The sequence below is a fragment of the Ostrea edulis genome, chromosome 2, assembly GCF_947568905.1.
Source record: "Ostrea edulis chromosome 2, xbOstEdul1.1, whole genome shotgun sequence".
NCBI classification, from domain to species: Eukaryota; Metazoa; Mollusca; class Bivalvia; order Ostreida; family Ostreidae; genus Ostrea; species Ostrea edulis.
Window position 1 is genome coordinate 57,008,251 of NC_079165.1, and position 22,143 is coordinate 57,030,393.

The 22,143-nt window shown below is 34.0% G+C and overlaps 1 protein-coding gene across 5 annotated transcripts in view; it reads right to left on the reverse strand.

The window, feature by feature from the left end:
• Positions 1 to 22,143, reverse strand: part of LOC125681606 (triple functional domain protein-like) — a 153,560-nt gene that overhangs the window by 122,158 nt on the left and 9,259 nt on the right. For all 5 annotated transcript variants that reach the window (XM_048921768.2, XM_056154525.1, XM_048921766.2 and 2 more), the window contains exons 5-13: positions 18,541 to 18,642; positions 17,852 to 17,965; positions 15,987 to 16,212; positions 11,823 to 11,998; positions 10,330 to 10,452; positions 6,149 to 6,340; positions 1,399 to 1,530; positions 864 to 992; positions 88 to 189 (exon numbers count right to left, since the gene is read on the reverse strand). In XM_048921768.2, coding sequence (XP_048777725.2) covers positions 88 to 189; positions 864 to 992; positions 1,399 to 1,530; positions 6,149 to 6,340; positions 10,330 to 10,452; positions 11,823 to 11,998; positions 15,987 to 16,212; positions 17,852 to 17,965; positions 18,541 to 18,642 — 1,296 coding nt within the window. The remainder of the gene's footprint in view (positions 1 to 87; positions 190 to 863; positions 993 to 1,398; positions 1,531 to 6,148; positions 6,341 to 10,329; positions 10,453 to 11,822; positions 11,999 to 15,986; positions 16,213 to 17,851; positions 17,966 to 18,540; positions 18,643 to 22,143) is intronic.

The following is a 22,143-nucleotide window of genomic DNA, read 5'->3' on the forward strand; positions in this document are numbered from 1 at the left end:
AACTTCCTGTACATGTTCATGACTGATTTATTCTCTGTACAAGAACTTTGTACCGAAATATGTAAAGTGTTGATACGCATTAGTTACCTGTTTAACATCCTGCTGAAACAACCTCAGGCCCAATCTCTGGTGAAGTTTTACCCGCTTAGAATGCCACATTTGTTCTAAGTGTCTCTGGTGGGCTAAAACCTGCATTTTTGTTATTAAATTCATATGTAAATGCTAATAGATTAATTTATAATATACATTCAAATTTATCAGTGTTTTGTCATTAATAAATTTTCAAATAAATCTATGCTGTTTCAACGTATTTTATTTCTCAATAAAACCACTGACCTATCTACTGGACATTAAACAACCTACATGTATATAAAGAAATAAACGTCTAGTATGTTTGTATCATGGGGAAAATATCTGGAAAATCAACTCTGCTGAGCATGCATATTATACCATGTTTTTGTTGTTTATATACTCCAATAATACAAACAACTTAGAATTGAGCTATTTCTATTTTTGTACAGACCCTAACGTGTGCTACTTGCATGGAGCAGTACAATATGATTCTTGCATGGTTTCTGTAGGCGTGGCTTGATCTTACACAGAACAATTCTTACACAGAAAGGTTTGCATGGAACAGTGAATGATTTGCACAGAATGGTGAACAATTCGTACAGAATGATGGACGGTTTGCACAGAATGAAACGGAACACATTGGAGGTGTAATAGCACACTTCTGAGTATATCATATACTAAATACAAATTTTTAAAAATTGTAGTTCCCCATGCTTATAAAGTCATGAAAGACACTTTAAAATATGAGATCTGGTGAAAGAAATTGCAACTGACATAAATTATCAACGTACATCATGAATGACATCCAGCACATGACCTGAAGCCTCAGAGTAGTCTGCCTTGGCTGTGATACTGTTGATGCTGCTAGAGGTCACTGGTGTCTGTAAAGTCTCCAACAGCTGTTTCCCATCTCGACAAACCTACAAATTGAAAAAAGGTCAAAAATGATGAGCAACAGATGGTACAATCTCATTAAAGTTACATAACTTTGTATAATATTAATCCCTTTGTTTCACATGATACATTTTCCCAAAATGGATTTTTGAACAGTTTTAACAAAATACTTAATAACATTAATCAAAATTGAATAATACAGTATTTCTCTGAGATGCAAAGATTTTCAAATTCAAAATCCTGATATTTACTCAACAGAGATTACACTGTATTAGTATTTCCTCCTCTTGAAAAAAAATCAATAGTAGCATGGGAAAAAATACTTATCATTTATGCCGCCTTTACAGCTTTTATGAAGGAAGACGACATGCACATGTTTAAAACTTTCACCATCTCTCAATGTGATTGGGTTATTTCCCTAGGTCTACTTACATCGGTATAACACTGTGAAATGACTTCTGTCAGATTCTGGTGCTGATGTAGAGCCATTTCCAACTCTTCAATTTCAGACGGTAGATGGTCATCTTCACAAGCCTGTCTCCACCCTGATACCTGGGCCAAGTACTAAAAAACAGGGACCAAATCATATTTACTTCAGATTGCAATGTGTATTTCATTTTCAAGATTTCAATCCAATCATTCTAGCAATTCATATCAATAGTTTAAAATAAAATTTGTTGGAAAAAGAAAAAAACACAAAAATAATACAAATTGAAAACACTATAAGAAATGAATCAGAGTTTATTTGGGTGTCTTCAAACAAAGGAAGCAATTTTTTTTTTTAAAAAAAAACTCTTCCTCGAAATCATGTTTTTTATGAATGGACGTAGAAATGTATCCACTTCTCACTGGCTGTTCTAAGTACATTCTAATTACATAATATATCCTGCTTGATCTATTTCATTTCACGTGATGTTATCCATCTAAGAACCTAGCACACCCTGGTATGTATCACTTACACAGATTTCCTGAATACTACCATCTTAATGTTCTTGATCCTAATATAACATTACTCAACTTGATAATTTTTTTTTTGGCATCATATTCAAGTACTTTAAAAGTTACATGTAATACACAACTTACTGTAACCTACAGTATTGACAATTTTTCAAGCAAGTAAATAGATCTTTTTCTCTTAATTATAAGCATTTTACAGAAGAAAAACCTTGGCATGCAATTATGTATAATGAAGAATGGCACTAATCACTCTGTGTGTGTATCAAATGACACATAAATCTAGCAATGAGGATTATTTATTGACATCTATTGTGCTAATGACCAGGTACAGTTTGCAGACAAACTGAAAAATGTATTATGATCATTTGTCTTCACATTTCCTTTTATTTTGATCAAAAGATGTCAAAAACAATCATTTGTAAATGTTTTCATTTTTCAAACAAAATGCTTAAAATTTTGAAATTTACTGCTTATGCTGGAAAAAATATGTGAAATTGATAGCTCAGCCTACTCAATATCAGTTCTGAACAGTTCTGTAACATTAAGGACCAATTTCATTACCATATAGTTACTGAAAAAGTAGGCGGAGCTTAATCCAAACAGATTTTATTTACCTGGAGTGACCAAGGCCTACCTAGGTGTTAATGCTACACACAGAGAAATACACAGGAAATATAATGTGTTAAAAATCTACCTGTCCATGATTGAGGAATAAGATTAAATCTATCTTTGAATCATAAATTTAATCTTAAAAAAATTACATATTTTATTTGATTTCGTGTATAATTAGTTTGAGAACATTAGCTATCGGCAGATTACAAATTCATTCATTATCAAATTAAATATCCGTAATTTTCCTAGCTGAATTTGACAATCATTCCCTGATCTGACAAATTACAGTTAGGGATTATTTCTTGCTTTATTCCATAGGTCTGCCATACAAATTGCTTTTGTCCAATATCCATTTGTATGGCTCTGTATTTTCTATCAAGGAATCGTTTGACAATCCAGGCTCGATGGCAAAGCATTGTCCAAAAGTTTAAAGATTTTCTGTTCTTGTGGGATGCAATTTTTGGTTGATCATGCCACCAAGACTGTCTGTTCTCTGTGAGAACACATGGCCAACAGAGGAAATCTGGGAATTCTATTAATGACGTATGAGGAGGAATTAGGACATTATGCACGGAAGCTAATGCTGTTACTTCGGGAACTGCTCATATTCTCTTCCGAAAGTTGTACCGTGATTTTTGACATTTTCTTTGGGATACAATTATGGATCTGACTGATTTTGTTTCTAATATTCAAATATTTAGTTCAGGTAATTATTGACTCATAATTCTAAACAAGAGGCCCATGGGCCACATCGTTCACCTGAGTTACCTTGGCCCATACTAAAAGATTTTCCATATATATTCGCATGTAAAACTTTGGGGCCCCAACCTACTCCTGGAGCTCATGATTTTTACAGACTTGAACCTGCACTATGTCCAGAAGCTTTCATGTAGATGTAAACTTCTCTGGCCCAATGGTTCTTGAGAAGAAGATTTTTAAAGATTTCCCCTATATATTTGTATGTAATACTTTGATCCCCTACTGTGGCCCCATCCTACCATGATTTTAACAAACTTAAATCTGTACTATGTCAGGCAGCTTTCATGTAAATTTCACCTCTTCTGGTCCAGTGGTTCTTGAGAAGATAACCTATTTTTGCATTTTTATGATTATCTCCCCTTTAAAGGGGACATGGCCTAAAACTTGAAAGCCCTTCACCCAAGGATGCTTTTTGCCAAGATTGGTTGAAACTGGCCCAGTGGTTCTGGAGAAGAAGTCGAAAATGTAACAAGAGTACCACCAACAGTACATAATACACCCGTGAAAAGCTAATATAGGGTGTTTTTCTTACACCATGGTTTGTAGAACTTGACTTCAGGTAGTATCAGCAATCATCAGGGTGTGACATACTTTCTTTCTATTGTAAAAACTGACAAATCATGTACTGTCTATGTAATATTTTCACTTGGCATAATGTGTATGTGTACCAAGTTTGATGGTCCTAGCCTCAACAGTTCGGTCTGCATACAGCCTACAAGGTTTACCTATTACGTGATACTGTGACTTTTACCTTTGACCTTGAAAAATAATAAACATCTTCCTCTCATCATGGTGATCAAATGAACCAAGTTGCAATATATTAGAGAGTATGGTTTGGTCTGTATCCTGCCTACAAGGTTTCCTACTAAGTGATACTGCGACTTTGACCTTGAAAATCAATAGGCATCTTCCTCTCATCATGGTGATCAAATACACCAAGATGTAATATCCTGGAGCTTACAGTTCGGTCTGTATCCTGCCTACAAGGTTTTCTTACTAATAGATACTATGACCTTGACCTTTGATTTTGAAAAACAATAGACATCTTCCTCTCATCATGGTGATCAAATGTACCAAGTTGTAAAACCCTGGAGCTTATGGTTCGGTCTGTTTCCTGCCCACAAGGTCCAGACAGACAGACGGAAGGACAACGCCATACCATAATATGTCCCATCTTTGATGGGCATATAAAAGTTTAAAAACAGACAGACAGATAACGGACAACAGGCGATCAGAAAAGCTCACTTGAGCTTTTAGCTCAGGTGGGCTAAAAATGCTGCGAAATTATCTTGGCGGTAGATGAAAGGGGTTGATAAGCATGTAGTTAATTGCTATCAGCACATTCCGATCTCGGATACCCAGATGACACACTTGGCTAAATCTGTCAGTCAAGGCCCGAGCTATTGTCCCGTTTTAGATTGACAAGTGGTATGTTTTTGATCTCTGTCCTGGTAAATTTTAAGGGAGGTGGCTTAAAATTGGGTCTTTAAGAGCTCTGTTAGTGCAGAACAAATCCCTGTTTTCTCTAGTTGGAGGAAAGGGGAGGGATGCAAGAACCCTTATTGTGAAATAAAACACAACGCTTGCAAGTTAGTTTAATGGGGAAATTACTGTTGAATGTAAATATTGTTATTAAAATGAAAAGTGATTTGGGATGATAATGGATATTCTATGCATGTATCATCAATGCATCTATTTCAGCTCACCTGAACCAAAAGGTTTAAATGAGCTTTTAAGATTAAAGTTTGTCTCAAGTTAGTCCATTTGTCATCTGTCTTCTGTTATTCATCCTAAATGCCACAATATCACTATCTTCTCCATATACAGCCGCACCCTTAATAGTCAACAAACAAATGTTCCTCATGTTGTCATAAAGAAGCATTGCTACTTTTTAATACAAGAGGACCACCTGATTACATGTATCTCACAATGAAAAACTTTAATTACAACTGTTGCAAATTTTCATTGTTTCAATTTGTCTTGAGGAACAGGACATTGTTGATTTGTTTGTGATAAAAAGTAATGACCATTACTTCTAATGTCTCTCCATTTCTAGCCTTTTCAAATTGATGACCAAATAACACACCATCTTGTCAATCTTTGTACCAAGTATGTTCTTTTACATCTCCATTTCAAAGCTATGACCACGAGAAATATTTCTGTTTATCATCTATCACCTCAACCTTAGCCAAATGACCTTATTTTTGAGTAAAAACACAGTGTTTCCTTATAACAACATTTCTACTATATAAGAGATTACAATATTTTTCCATTACAAAGCTGTGACCCAGAAAATGTTTTTTCCTGTACTAATGACCATGACCTTGGACAAATGACCTTGGTTCATGGTCATGACACACTGCCTGGTCATAAGCAACTTTAAACCAAGTATAAGTTTCTAATCTCTCCATCAAAAAATTATGACCCCAAAACAAAGTGAGATTTAAGGACCCAATCTTTGTTTGCAGGATTATACTAGTAACTATTAACAGTTTCTTTGCTGAATGTTCAAGGGTAAATAAAGATGAACATTCTAGAAGATGTAATTCATTATCATTATATATGAGCAATATAGATTGCTCATATATACCCATCTTGGGGCCTGAACCCAGGAATCAGGAAATTCACCATTTCAGTAGAGGCCCCTACAGTTGTTACTATGTGTCCAAAGAACCATGCTACATGAATAATATGTAAATGATAAAAATTACTTTTGCTATTGCTATATTTAAGACTGCATGCTATCTGTTCTAAAACTCTAGTGCATCACAAAGTAGGCACTTTTTGAAAAGTAACATATTTCTCATTTGCAATGTACTGTATGCTGTAACATATTAGCGTTCAGTGTAATTACCTGTTCTGCTTTTTTGTAGAAGTTAACAGACATGTTCAACACCACACTTCGATCCTCCACTGCTGCTGCCAGACTTTTCCACTCCCTCTCTAACTGTCCTGCCTGCATACGAATAGTGTTTGATGCATAGTGTCCAGCATCACATAAGCGTTGTGCCATTCCCAGTATTCTCTTAATGTTTACATACACATTCTGAAATATGTACAGGAAGTTACAATATACAAACATTTTCCCTATCACTTCCTCATTTATGATACACAATTAAAATATTTATGAGAAATCTTTGAAGTGGTTTTTCACAAGTAAGGTCACATAACCCAATATACAGCATTCAAAGAAAAGTACACCTCTTCACTCACTGAATGGAATTCCCCTAACTAAGCATTCAAACATACTGATTGTGTTTAAGTACTATCTTTTTCAGGAGAATAAGTACATATGTTTGAAGCCTTTTCAATGAACTTGTGAAATTCAGGTTAGTATGAACATCTCTAATATCACGTCAGTATGAACATCTCTTATCAGGTCGGTATGAATATCTCTAATAACATGTCAGTATAAACATCTCTAATATCAGGTCAGTATGAATATCTCTAATATCAAGTCAGTATGAACATCTCTAACATCAGGTCAGTATGAATATCTCTAATAACATGTCAGTATAAACATCTCTAATATCAGGTCAGTATGAATATCTCTAATATCAGGTCAGTATGAATATCTCTAATATCAAGTCAGTATGAATATCTCTAATATCAGGTCAGTATGAATATCTCTAATAACATGTCAGTATAAACATCTCTAATAACATGTCAGTATGAACATCTCTAATATCAGGTCAGTATGAATATCTCTAATATCAGGTCAGTATGAATATCTCTAATATCAAGTCAGTATGAATATCTCTAATATCAAGTCAGTATGAACATCTCTAATATCAGGTCAGTATGAATATCTCTAATATCAGGTCAGTATGAATATCTCTAATAACATGTCAGTATGAACATCTCTAATATCAGGTCAGTATGAATATCTCTAATATCAAGTCAGTATGAACATCTCTAATATCAGGTCAGTATGAATATCTCTAATAACATGTCAGTATAAACATCTCTAATAACATGTCAGTATAAACATCTCTAATATCAGGTCAGTGTGAATATCTCTAATATCAGGTCAGTATGAATATCTCTAATATCAAGTCAGTATGAACATCTCTAATATCAGGTCAGTATGAATATCTCTAATAACATGTCAGTATAAACATCTCTAATATCAGGTCAGTATGAATATCTCTAATATCAGGTCAGTATGAATATCTCTAATATCAAGTCAGTATGAACATCTCTAATATCAGGTCAGTATGAATATCTCTAATATCAGGTCAGTATGAATATCTCTAATAACATGTCAGTATAAACATCTCTAATATCAGGTCAGTATGAATATCTCTAATATCAGGTCAGTATGAATATCTCTAATAACATGTCAGTATAAACATCTCTAATATCAGGTCAGTATGAATATCTCTAATATCAAGTCAGTATGAACATCTCTAATATCAGGTCAGTATGAATATCTCTAATATCAAGTCAGTATGAACATCTCTAACATCAGGTCAGTATGAATATCTCTATCAGGTCAGTATGAACATTTCTAATATCAGGTCAGTATGAATATCTCCAATATCAGGTCAGTATGAATATCTCTAATAACATGTCAGTATAGACATCTCTTATCAGGTCAGTATGAATATCTCTAATAACATGTCAGTATAAACATCTCTAATATCAGGTCAGTATGAACATCTCTAATATCAGGTCAGTATGAATATCTCTAATATCAGGTCAGTATGAAAATCTCTAATATCAGGTCAGTATGAACATCTCTAATATCAGGTCAGTATGAATATCTCTAACATCAGGTCAGTATGAATATCTCTAATATCAAGTCAGTATGAACATCTCTAACATCAGGTCAGTATGAATATCTCTATCAGGTCAGTATGAACATTTCTAATATTAGGTCAGTATGAATATCTCCAATATCAGGTCAGTATGAATATCTCTAATAACATGTCAGTATAAACATCTCTTATCAGGTCAGTATGAATATCTCTAATAACATGTCAGTATAAACATCTCTAATATCAGGTCAGTATGAACATTTCTAATATCAGGTCAGTATGAATATCTCTAATATCAGGTCAGTATGAAAATCTCTAATATCAGGTCAGTATGAACATCTCTAATATCAGGTCAGTATGAAAATCTCTAATATCAGGTCAGTATGAACATGTTATTGCTATGTCCTTGATTTTGCCAACCTGTTTAATGCATGTATATCCATAGGCTACTCGAACAGTTTATTTTGGTTATATATCGATTTCTAAATGTAACAATATTTCATTAAACAAGGAAGTATATGAAAACGTGATCAGCGGCAACTAAATGATGTTAACTATCTACCTTGTCATATATCAAAATATTGAAGATTCCTTATCATATGTGCCTAATTAATAGACAAATTAGTTTGAGAGCAGCCTCTCTCGTGAAATTCAAAATTACCAGTGATTTATGATCATTTGAAGTCCTTCATTGTATAGCATTTGCAAGTTTATTTCACTATAATAAGTGCTCATGTAATACAAGGAATTTACAGCACTGAAGAATGTATATGTACTAGTACTAAATATACTCGATATACATTCAAAATATATTTAATCAAGGAAGTGTTAGATCACTGAAACATTCAAAGTATTTCAAGGCTATCAGATTAAACAGGTTTTGAAATAAGAGGCTGATATCAGTGACCTGAGACTCATATACATCGATGTGACTCGGATACAATATGACTCGGATATCGGATACAATGATATGACTCGGATATCGGATACAATGATGTGCCTCAGATATCGGCTACAATAATGTGACTCAAATACAATGATGTGACTCATAATCTTAAAACACCAATGAGCAAAGAACTGCCATATGACAACTATGCACACTACATACCTCTGGATGCTTAATTGTACTTACTTTATTGCTAATGGAAATATTCTAAATAGGAAATCTTCAGACCTCTACTATTGGACCACACTGTCCATGTAATTTTAACAAATCGGACTACCTTAGATGCTTGAAAATTATTTGCCAAATTGTAAAGTCTTGTTGTTGAAAAGATATTTCAAGAATTCCTATGTAAACCTTTATCTCTGTTTCAAGCAAGTTGTACCAAATAGTATGTTTTGACAAAACTTCTATGTTCAAACTCCCAGAAAAAAATCAAATCAATTTCCTGTGAATATACACATCTACACAGTATGTCCATATTAAAAAGAGTACCACAAACAACTTAGCAATACAACATACGCCCGTTAGACCTTCAGTGCAATATCTGTATCCATGATGAGAAAAGGTCTAGAAAAGTATTTGACCTACTTTTAGCTCTAAAGTAGGTCATGTTGCACCAATCAAATTGAAATGTGAATTGATTATGTATTTTTCTGAGAGGGAGGTTGTGACAAAATTTCGGGGCAAAACCTGTATCCATAACGAAAAAAATGGGGGGGGGGGGGGGGAGGGGGGGGGGGGGAAGAGAAGATTTTTCTACTAAGTGATACTATGACCTTGACTTTTGACCTTAAGAAACAATAAGCATCCTCCACTTGGCATAAGGTGCATGTGTACCAAGTTTGACGGTCCTAGCCCCAACGGTTCGGTCTGTATCCTGCCTACAAGGTTTTCCTACTAGGTGGTACTACGACCTTGAAAAACAATAGACATCTTCCTCTCATCATGGTGATCAAATGTACCAAGTTGTAAGATCCTGGAACTTACAGTTCATTTTATATTCTGCCTACAAGGTCCAGATAGACAACACCATACCATAATATGTCTCGACTTTGACAGGCGTATTAAAACTAAAAGCCAATCTGAAGCTGAGGCAGCATTCAATCTTGAAACTCTAAAACCTAACAACCTGTTGCCATTGGGAGCGGAAGTCTAATAATGTACTGATAGCCAGAAACGGACAGACTGCACTTTGGACGGAGTAGTCCGCTTAAGCCTTTTACTCTGGTAACCTTTTAAATGTATTATATGTATTATACTCATCATAAATTTATCTCCAGTATTAGATAACATACAGGTCTGTTGTCTTCATCAATTGTAAGGACATACCACAGCACTATTGGCAAACTGGGTGTGTTCACTGTTCAGCTCTACTGCCATCTGGTGGGAGTTCCCTATTTCTGTGTAATTGACTAGGAACAAATCTCTGTTGTTGGCAATCCAATCAAACATCTAAAATAAAATGCAAAAGGTTATTTTGCTAGTGCTTTACCAGTATGATATACCACTCTGTTACAAAATTTACCACCCCCACCCACCCCCCAACACACATACACATAATGCATCACTCATCCATTCAAAATTTCATAATTTACACAACATGCCCAATTTTACATCTACAGTAACTGGGAATATTATTGAAGTATATTCTGTTAGTAATCCTGACTGACATGAAACCAGGTCAAAAGTTAGAAATATTGATATAACAAATGTAATAACTATTTGCGATATCAAACATCATAAAAGAAGAATGACATTGCTTTTGAACAAGCAATGAATTAAACTGTTGTGATTGTCAAGTATATGCAATTTTGCATACCAGAGTCTCAGTACATGTATACCCTCTTTTTTGTACTAAGAAAGTAACAATGGAGTACCGTTTCCAGAAGATGCAATGTTTTGTCAAAGACTGTTTACTGGTGAATTTATTGAGAATTACAAATCCATGTCTTTTGCCACAGTTAATTAACCGAATGGTTATTAGTGTAAATTACTAGTTCTTTAATAATTTAGTGGATTTTAATATGTATCTACTATTTGATTGGCATTTTGGTTTCTATCCAACTACAAACTGATAAGACTGATCCAGATATTCAGTAGAGGGTTAACTAAATAGAGAATCATAAACTGAAAATTCCTTGTGTCAAAAGTATCTTTTTAGTATATTTTCAATGTTTAGTGACCCCAATGCATAATTCATTAGAATACTGAATCATACTTGCAAAATAGCAATACATCACTGATTAAATTTTATTCAAAATATGAAAAGGTTTAAAATTATATGAATTTGAAATTTTCTACTTATCAAGTGATTTTCAGTTTATATTCTCTAGAACCTGGTGTGTGAAAAATGAATGCATATACTGGTAATATTGAATTCAATGACAGAAATAATATCAACCTCAAATTTATTTAACATGGGTCCTTAAAACCACATATTGACTTATAGTAAAGTCCATATTTGTATGAGATAAATGCTTGAAATTCAATGTGTTGAATGAAAAAAATTAGTATTTTTTTTAATATCATATGGCTACAAAAATTCATGAATGATAAATGAAGATGAACACAGCGGAGTTTCCTCCCTTCACTCAAACTATATCTGAATTTTGTCAGTGTTCTAATCGTTGAAAAGTTTATCATTCAAGGTGTGTTAAAAAGGAAACGGTGTTCAGTAACCATATGACATACATACACACAGTTTAACATTAAAACTTCATTGATGATCACAATATTTTTAATTTACATAATCTTGATTATATCCTTAAAAAAAAGACACACATCATATTGCATGTAAAGATAAAGAGCAAATTAAACCCCACCTTCTCAACATCTTCCTCAAATATCCTCTGTTGTAGACACTGTTCCAGGCGGAGTCGTTTGACCTGCCATAACTGATTGAGGTGCTGTTTAGTGCCATGCATCCTGTCCAGAAGCTGGGATATCTGGGGCACAGAACTCTGAAAATCAGCTGTTCCTGAGATCACAAATCTTCGACCTAAAAAACAAAGGGTATCATTACTTACCAGCTTAAGATTCTTTTTCATTACATATTCTAAAAATCACTATAACTGTACTGTAACTATAGTAGCTGTAGAGTTCAGTAACTCCCTCCAAGATAATTCACTTAAAACATTTAATATTCTATTAAAAAACCACTTACATATAGTAAAATACTCATATTTATACCTTCTTGAACTTTTAGTTGCAGAGTTTTAAGATTTTTTTTTTAAAAAGGGGGGGGGGGGTTCTGTACGTTATACATGCAATTAACCTAAAAGCACACAAACTGGGTTTGTTATCACTGTAATTCAGTACATCTAGTAACAATTTCATGTTTGTTTCCTGGAGGAAATTTTTTTTAATTCCTTATTGGCAGTCTTATATTAATCTTGTTCATCATAACATGAGTTACTGCATGCAGTGATTTGGGACACTGAATGATAATGCATGTACATGTTCAAGATCTATGTGTACAAAGTCCATGTATCCAAATACGACACATGCTCAATGAGTACACTATACATGAATGATATTTATTTGAATTCCACTGGTACAGGTATGCTCCCTCTAAAGCATTCAGAATTGATGCTTTCAAAAAAGCGGTATATCATACAACTGTTTGAAAGTCAGAAGATACTCTTTGATACTTGTATAACAAATAGAGAATGATTATGTGATACATGTTGTTTGTTTCTTTAATTTGGATTCAATGTCAGAATTAAGACAACTAATAGTGAGTTGTGAAGAAATAATATATACTATATAAAATATATGCTCAAGAAACCAAAGCAAAACAATATGGCAATATACTATATAAAAAATGGATACCAATGGCTTACATTCCAAAATGTTCATAACACACGTCCAGAGTCAATCGCTGAAAAGTTCATTAGAGTATCAAATATATGTTTTTAAATACATAATTATGATTTGGTAGCCAGTTGCACAGGTTTTTGGTTACTTTCATATCCTTTGATCTTAACAAGCCTACTAACTACATAAAAGTATTTGTACAATATGCAATATAAATGTACAAATGTACATGCATTAAAAAAAAGAAAGAAAGAAAGAGGCCCATAGACCACATGGTTTATCTGAGCATCAAGAGTTCAGGAGCAAACAAATGTGAACTCTATGTTTCATGTCAGAACTGCTTGCATATCAATATAACAATCATGTAATCTTTTATATATTGAAAAGTTTTAATTCAACAAGAGGCCCATGGGCCTTATCGGTCACCTGAGTATTTAATGGTTAAAAGTATCACAAGTTCCAAGAGCTATGATATCTCAAAAAAAAATTCTGTTCTGAATATCTAAATTAAATTCTAATATTCAGCAACAGTAGAAAACAAGATGTGTTCTTAGCCCCCCAAAAGTGCCTCTATTGATGAAAGACTACACACTATAAATACCAAGTTTGGCTCCTCCCTGGATTTAAAACCTCTACCCCAGGGATCATGCAATTTACAATTTTGGTAGAGGACGTCCTGTTCTACATCAATATGCATTTAGTTTTTTTTTTTAAGATATGTAGTGGTAGAGAAGAAGATTTTGAAAATTGGTAAATTTTTGGTAGTTTTTACCCTGCCCCTAATGCCCCAGGCATACAGGAATCCTGAAATTTACAATTTAAGTCCCCTTTGTCCCAAAGATGCTTCATACCAAATTTGAAAAGAACTGAAATGGTAGTTATCAAGAAGTAGTTGAAAATGTTCAATTGTTAACACATTTAATCACTGACCATTTTGGCCCCACCCTGATAACAAAACCCCTACCCCTGGGATCATAAAATTTACAATTTAGGTAAGACTATCTGCTCCTTCTAAATCTCCAGTTTCAATTTAGCATCAATAGCAGTAAAGAAGATGTTATTTAAATGCTATACACATAAATACTATATACCAAGTTTGGCCTCGCTCTAGCCAGAATCTCTACCCCAGGGATCATGACATTTACAATTTTGGTAGAATCCTTTCTGCTATACATCAATATGCATTTTTTGAAAATTGGTAAATTTTGGCAGTTTATGACCCTCCCCTTCAGGTTTCAGGGGTGCAGAAGTCCTGAAATTCATAATATTTGTCCACCATGTCCCCAATTATGCAATATATGAGAATATGACAATATGTATCCTTGTGGCTTTTCAGAAGATTTTCTAACATTTTCCCTATATATATCCAATGTTAGAATATTTGGTTTTTGAGAAGATTTTTAAACAGCCCATTCCATTTGAATTATTTCTTCACTATATTCCAAAAAGAGGCACGGCTCTTCATTTGAACTAATTTGAACCCCCTTTATGCAAGGATGCTTAAAGTTGGTGAAACATTTGGTTGAAAAATTGGACAGTGGTTCTTGAGAGGGGGGGGGGGGGGGGGGGGGGGGGGGACTTGAAAATGTGAAGTTTATAGATGACAGACAATAGATGGATGACAGAAAACTTGATCATAAAAGCTCCTTTAAGCCTTTGGTTCTGACGAGTTAAAGCAAAATTACTGTATAATGGGTATTTCCTGTCATTGGAAATTATTTTTTGCAATTTCTGCTCTTAGAGCCTGCATTTTGATTTCTGTATTTTTAATTTCTATGATTTATTTTAGCTGCAAAATGTAATTTTAAAAAAAACCAACCAATTATGAGTTGCGTACAAATGTGGTGAAAGGCTACGGATAGTGATTGTTATAGACTTCCATCATAGATATACTCTGTCTTATCATCTTTGTTGTATTGGCTGGTGACTCCCACTCCACAAGTGTCACTGTGTATACTTATCACATACTATATATTTTAGCATACTTAATGCAATTGGAGTTGATATCCTATTTGTCATGATCATAATTTAGCACTTGTTCTGTGTTTGATACTGGATAAATAGAGATTTTCAAACAGACTGAGTGTATTTTATTTAAATCAACCATAAAGTAGTGCTCTTGCTTCACTGACAAAGCTGCTAAAATTATGAATCCCTTTAAAGTAAGTACACATATAGATGCTAATTTAACACAATACTTCTAAATCAAACAGCTAGTGTATTGTTTTTGTGCTTGTGTTTGTATTGTACATGGCTCAAACCCTTGGCTTTTCAATGCTTTGACCTTCACACCAATAGTTGAGAGCAACTCGGATTAGTAACATTCCACTACTAATGCATTTGGCTTGCAATATGGCTGACTGGGATAATTTCACCAGATTTATTCTTTTCAATATTTCTTCTAACCATTACGGTTTTGATTACCATTTGACAAAATATGTGATAGTATGACCTCTTATACAGACATTCACTGGTAAATACCATGTTACATGATTAACATATATCTAAGTACAACACTATCAACCTCTGGGATTGCATTTCAAACAAACTGTGAATCTTCCGGACAAATGGTGAACGATTACGTGTGTAATTTATCTTACAGCCCATTGAGCACAACATTTTGTTTAAATATGACCATAAAGACAGCTGTAAATAAATAAAAGGTACAACCAGGTGTTATAACCAAGACTAAATCAGTACCATACTACAACTAATATTTTAACTGACCAAATATGATTGTAAATATTTTCTGTTTTTTGAGATTTCATCTTTATACCTGCAAAGTTCAACAAAAGTTGGACAACCACAGCAGTATTTTTGTATGTACAGTTTGATACAGCCCTAGTTCTTCCTTCTTAAGTGATATCTAAGTACCACCGTACCAGTTTTGATACAGCCCTAGTTCTTCCTTCTTAAGTGATATCTAAGTACCACCGTACCAGTGTTGATACAGCTCTAATTCTTTCTTCTTAAGTGATATCAAAATTACCACCGTACCCGTGTTGATACAGCCCTAGTTCTTTCTTCTTAAGTGATATCTAAGTACCACCGTACCAGTTTTGAACAGATCAACAAATACACAAGCACAAAAGGTAAACATTCTTGAGTAATTTTTTACATAATTTTTCTATATGGTGTACTAAAAGCAGCAATGACCAGTGCACACTGACCTTGTTGTTGACCCTCCCCAGTGATTTCCTGCAGTATTCTGTGACCCTCCATTGCAAGCTGCTCCACAGGAGCCATCTGGACCCTCCTTTTTAGATGATTGTGTTCTTCCAGGCGGTACTGAGCACCGCTCAAATCTTCAGGCAGCTCAGGATTAGTTAGAATCTCACCAAGGTCATCCAATTTGTCCAGTAAATCTAGAGCTTTCCAGATGAATTCTTCTAGCATCTAAAACATATCACAACTCATTTTGAATATCTGTATTTGCAGTACAATGAATTTTTGTGAATGAAATAAACATACTTATACATTTTGTAGAATCAGAAAGATTTAGCATACAAACTAGCATGGTAAGCATTTGTAAACAAAAGGCCCATGGGCCACATCATTCACCCGAGTCACCTCGGCCTTTTCCTATGAAAATTTTGACCCCACATTGTAGCTCCAAAAGGTCACAACATAACTGTGATAGTGGATCACAAGGTCAAAGATCATGGAATATAATGTAAGATATTTTCATAAGGAATATACAAAATATCTGGAGGTATTGCCTGGGTTAATTTTTTTAAAAGTGGGTTAAATTTCAAGATCACTAGGTTATAACATTGGTACCACAGGGATCGAAATTAACTTTTTTCACTTCTAGCAAATTTTAGCTAGTAGATCATTTTCCAACTAGCAAAATTGAGCTTTTACTAGCATTTTTCAATCGATTGCTGTTTTACATGAATTTAAGAAAACAAGCATGTCTCTTTATCAAAATATAGGGAAAATCATTAAAAATCTCCTTTAAAGTGCAATAAGAAAAATAAGATTGCGAATTCTTTCATTTAAAATTTAATGAATTATCATACAACATACATGGTGCATGGTGAGGGTCATAGGGTACACTTGTGCGGCGTACTCGCTGTCCAGAGATCTACCACCTATTTACAACATCATGTGGATTGAAATCTTGAAGACTGTTTGTGCCAATTCAAACTATATGTTCAAAACTTTTGGAAATTTCATCTAAAAAATTCTAGTTGAAAAGAAAACCCCACGAACTCGGAAGTGTTTGACTATAGAATACAGAAGGACACCGCGTGAAACGGTGACACACTGTCATGTGTTGTTTCATGTAGACACGGACGAGATCAACATGCTTGCTATTTAAATCAGACGTCACTGAGACGCCCGAAGTGTTTGAAGTAGGCCATCTTCAACATCACTGACTGAGATGACCTTGGCCTTAGTTATTTATTTGATCCACGTTTACTTTTTCAATACTTGTATATTGATTCTGTAAAGCGTTTCTATGCACAAAACAAAATTATTGTAATCTTCAAAGTACAGCCAATAAACCGAGGAAATCCAGGAAAAGATCGTTTTTTCTTCACTCGCAAAAAGTTGCGATTACTTGTGATTTTTTACTCGCAATTTCAATTTTTAACTCGCATTTAGCGAGTATTTCCCCTTAATTTCGTTGCCTGACCAGAAAAAGATCTTGTTACAAGAAATGCACATATGAAATATAACAGACCTATCAGTCACCATTCAAAAGTTATGAGCAAGGTTAAAGTTTTGAATACAGTTTTGAAATTTCCTAGTACCCATACATTACAATTACAACAATGTCTTAATTTACAAACCATATACATGCATTAAAATTTTAGGTTCATTATCAAAGTACAATGTTGTTCATTAATTTTGAAATAATGCTTACACTTAGAATTATGATGCTATCTATATACCCGTTATATATTAAATAAATGTTACATATATATGTGTGTAGTACTTTAATTTGGCTTCTTTACCATCATTTCAGCATCTTCCATATCTCAACCAGCAAAACTTCAACATATAATTTAAATTAATCTGCACTGACCAATCTCAACTGTATCCACTGTTCATGATTGTATTCCAAACTTCCTTCAAATTCTCGAGTCAGTTGTGAACAGTCAATGAACTTTCCTAAACCATCCACTGAGATCATACATGTCTGGAAAGAAAGTTTGATTCATGAACAGATCGATGTTAGAAACAAAGGAACATTTCTAGTGTACCGGCCCCCAAAATATGGCATGCATGATCGATAAAATCGTTAAAACGGCAAACAAATTCACAAAATCAAACCCAAATTTGAATTCCTTATGTAAAATAAACATTGATTTTTAAATTCAAAATAAAAACAAAATGCAAAAAGATGTAAAGTTTAAGTTCCAAAATAAATAAAATCCATTGTTGAGAAAATTGTCATGACTGTGTGTGTCATTTTACACAATTCTCATGAATATTCATTACACAGGCAAATGTGCAAATGTGCCCACATGAATTTCTGTTGAACCTTTCACGTGAAATTCACATGAGGCACATTTGCCTAGGTAGCAATGGCAAGGGAAGTAACTGCTCATGCAGTCGCATGCTTTTGGGGACCAGCATACTAGAAATTTCCTAAAAGTATCAATGTAAACATCTACATTCTAGATTCATTGAAGAACAATACATGTACAGGTGTCTTGATTATTTATCTTATAACACATAATAAAAATTTCATACCTGTATAAATTCACTTACTTCGAAGTTGTATTTGGCACTTCCAAGACTAGTTCTCTTCTTCTCCCAAAATTTCTCTGGTTTGATTATGTAAGCAATGTTTATACTGTCAGGAAAACAGTCCTTTTGGAAAAATACAGAAAATAATTACTTTGTTTTCTATGTGATCAAATTGTACAATCCATATTCATAGAAGATTTACTTTTGAAAAAATACAGTAAAACACATATAGCTAGGGACAAACAATTTTGATTCATTATAAATGTAATTCATTATATTCAATTAGTTCATAATATGTACTAAAACTACATGGAATGAAAAATACTTCACTGTAAGCATAAATTGTAAGTATGTTCACTGTAACCATGTTTTACTGTATTTCTACAAAGGTCAATAAAATATCTTTGTTTGCCTTCTCCAAAGTTTATATTAAAAACCTCATTAATAGGCTTGTCACATCCCATTTGGAAAGAAAAGGCCCATGGGCCACATTGCTCACTTGAGTCAACTTGGCCCAGCTATTGTTCCACTGTTGTTTAGACCCATGAAAAATTTGGCCCATATTGTGGCCCCAACTTAGCCCAAAAGGGTCATGATATAACCATGATACAAGGTCAGAAGGTAAAACATCATGGTATGAAATGTAGTGTCTTGCCAAAAGAAATCCACAAACAAATGTATTTACATTCACTGAATCTAATATATTTACATTCACTGAATCTTTTCTCATATATTTCTTTTGAAATTGACATTGCTTTCATCATAGACAATGAATACATGTTTGTTGCAAACTAGTTCAAACTGGTCTTTTAGTACCATGTGTCTGTGTAATCATTACCAAATTTGGAGCGTTGTCAAGGTGACATGTAGTGGAAGTCTTTCAAATGACAGACATTTACTGTGAATTTACAGTAAGTGTGAATGACTCAGCTTCTCAAGTTCATTCGAGGTCCCGGATAGTTGACTTCAAAACAAATCTGTCAATGATGACGCATCAAGGAAAGAACAATCACTGCGATTGGACCAATATTTAAAGGGGCGGGAATAAAAATAATTTTAGATGGGCACACGTGTCTTACACTAGCGCGTCATTACATAATTTTTAGCACGATGGAAGAGACTGCGAAAAGGGAAAACCAATACCAACTAAAACAATGATGTTGATTTTAAAATTACATGCCGAGGGTTTATTTTATGGTAAAATCAGTAAGAAATTAGGCGTTGCAAAGGCCACGTTATAAAATCGTCAATCGTGGGAATTTTTGCACCGAAAATGTAGCCAACGAAGCTCACATCGGATGTACTTTTGTTTATCGAGTATGAAATTAAAAAGAAATCAAGTGTATATTAATAGAGAAATCAGACAAAATTTATTAAGAAGAAATATTTGTACCCCTGACAATATACCATCGGTGTCTTTAATTTGTAGAGCTGCGAGAAATTTTTTGGGAAATGACTTTCAAGAAACTGCAAAGAAAATCCAAGAGAAGCATATTTCGTCTGAACACAGGGACTCGTCACGAAATATTTGTCTTTTTAAAATTTGACATCGTCTATTCTATATTTACAAATAAATGTTAATTTAGAATAGAGAGGGTCAATTCGTGACGAGCCCTTGTGGTCTGAACATGAACGAAGTGTTGAAAACTTCTTTGCTACTGATTTTATTGCAATTTAGGCAGAGTCATATATATATCGACGAAGCGAGTGTCGTTTGTACAACAGGTATATCGCAATCATGGACATGCAGTTAGGGGTGGACCAGCGATATAGGTTGAAAGGTTCACCAGTAACGCAACATTAACAATCAACCTTTGCTGTGGTTAATTATGACGTTATAGAAGGCGCATCTAATGCTAACGAAATGCTGAATGTTACATATGTACAGGAGAGGGCTGGTTTGGGGAATTTAGTTTTTGCTAGAATTCACAGAACTTGCCGTTGTTCATTCAATTAACAGTATCTAGCGATGGTTACTTCCGAATTTCTTATGAAAATGTGGGTATATATAACAGTAAAAGACATCAAAGCATCCAATTGCCATGTGTTGAAAATAAATGTTTTCTCCAAGTAGAATATCTATTGATCTTATTACTTAATCTGACAAATTATTTTAGGGGTAAGATCAAATGTTCAATGTTAGAGAAAACTGAGTTCGCATAGTTCTCACCAAGACACCCCCCCCCCCCCATACCAAAATTAAATATGAAGTATGTTGAAACTAATCGATTAACAAGTAAAACAAATGAAAGTGTACATTGAAACTATCAAATGTTTATTAAAACATATTATTATGTGGTTTTAAAGTCAGTTGCCTTTTTTTCCCACTAAAGTGTAATCGATGTCGGATGACAGAAACTTACTTGAATTTAGAAATTTTTCCGACATTGATCTTTTCCAATGCTTTGTAAGATTTCGAAAATATCCTCCGAGAGATTTATTTCAAAATAACGATATGGAAACTGCGAATGTGAAAGAGACAACAATACAAAAGCATTGTTCCTAAACGGACAAAATCGCCTATAGAAACATGTACTGAAATTTCTGATCACTTAAAACTGACAAGTATCTACAGGAATTTAAGGGAGTAACCTTTCAATTTTTATTGGGATATAGAGGCAACTGCGGATCCTGCCTTTTCCCGCAGCATTTTCGATCCGGTCATTTTTTTTCTTTTCAATATTCAACACTATTTGAATTCTGGGATATTGCTATCCTGCCTTTTCTTTACATATCGGAGCTCGCCTTTTTCACCCTGTATTCCCCCTGAGGCCTCCCATACCTATTGATACTGCAATGGACTATAAGTATGGAACGGTTATTCCTGTTTAAAAGATAAAATTTATAAGGTATCTGATAAAAGTTATATCTTTTAAAGTTTACGACATATCTTGTATCTTTTTTTTTTTATATATATATATAAGATATCCCATTACTTTTATACATGTAGATATCTAGTATGTACAAGATAAACTTTACAAGACATTTTATTAACGTAATCTCAAATCTCTGTTGTCAAATCAAAACCGATATTGAATCTCACGCTACGTACGGTGCAACTTACACTGAAATCAAATAATGAAACTTACACTTGTTAGGCACGAGATAATATAATGCAAATACTTGGGAACGCCTACCTATAATTTAACCGACCAATCAAAAGCGCTCTTTAAAATCACTCGGGGACTTTCCAATGAACTATCTGGAGCATGTCATGTACTTACCGATATGTCTCGTTCACACTTACTGTAAATCCACAGTAATGACTATGACCATTTTGGCCTCATCCTGGTACATGTTCCAAAACCCCTACTCATGGGATCATGAAATTTACAATTTTGATAAAGGGATTCCTGTTCCACATGACTTTGCATTTAGTTTTTCTTACAGATGTGTAGGTGCAGAGAAGGTTCAGATCTGCCCTGACCCAATTGCCCCAGGGGTGCAGTAGTCATGAAATTTACAATATTCCCTCCCACTTGTCTAAAAGATGCTTTACACCAAATTTAATAAGAATTGGAATTAAAATGTTAATTATTTAGTGCACTACACAATGACAGATAGATTATAATGAACAATAACAATGCAACTTCATTCAAGGATAAGTTTTCTGGCAATCTAAAC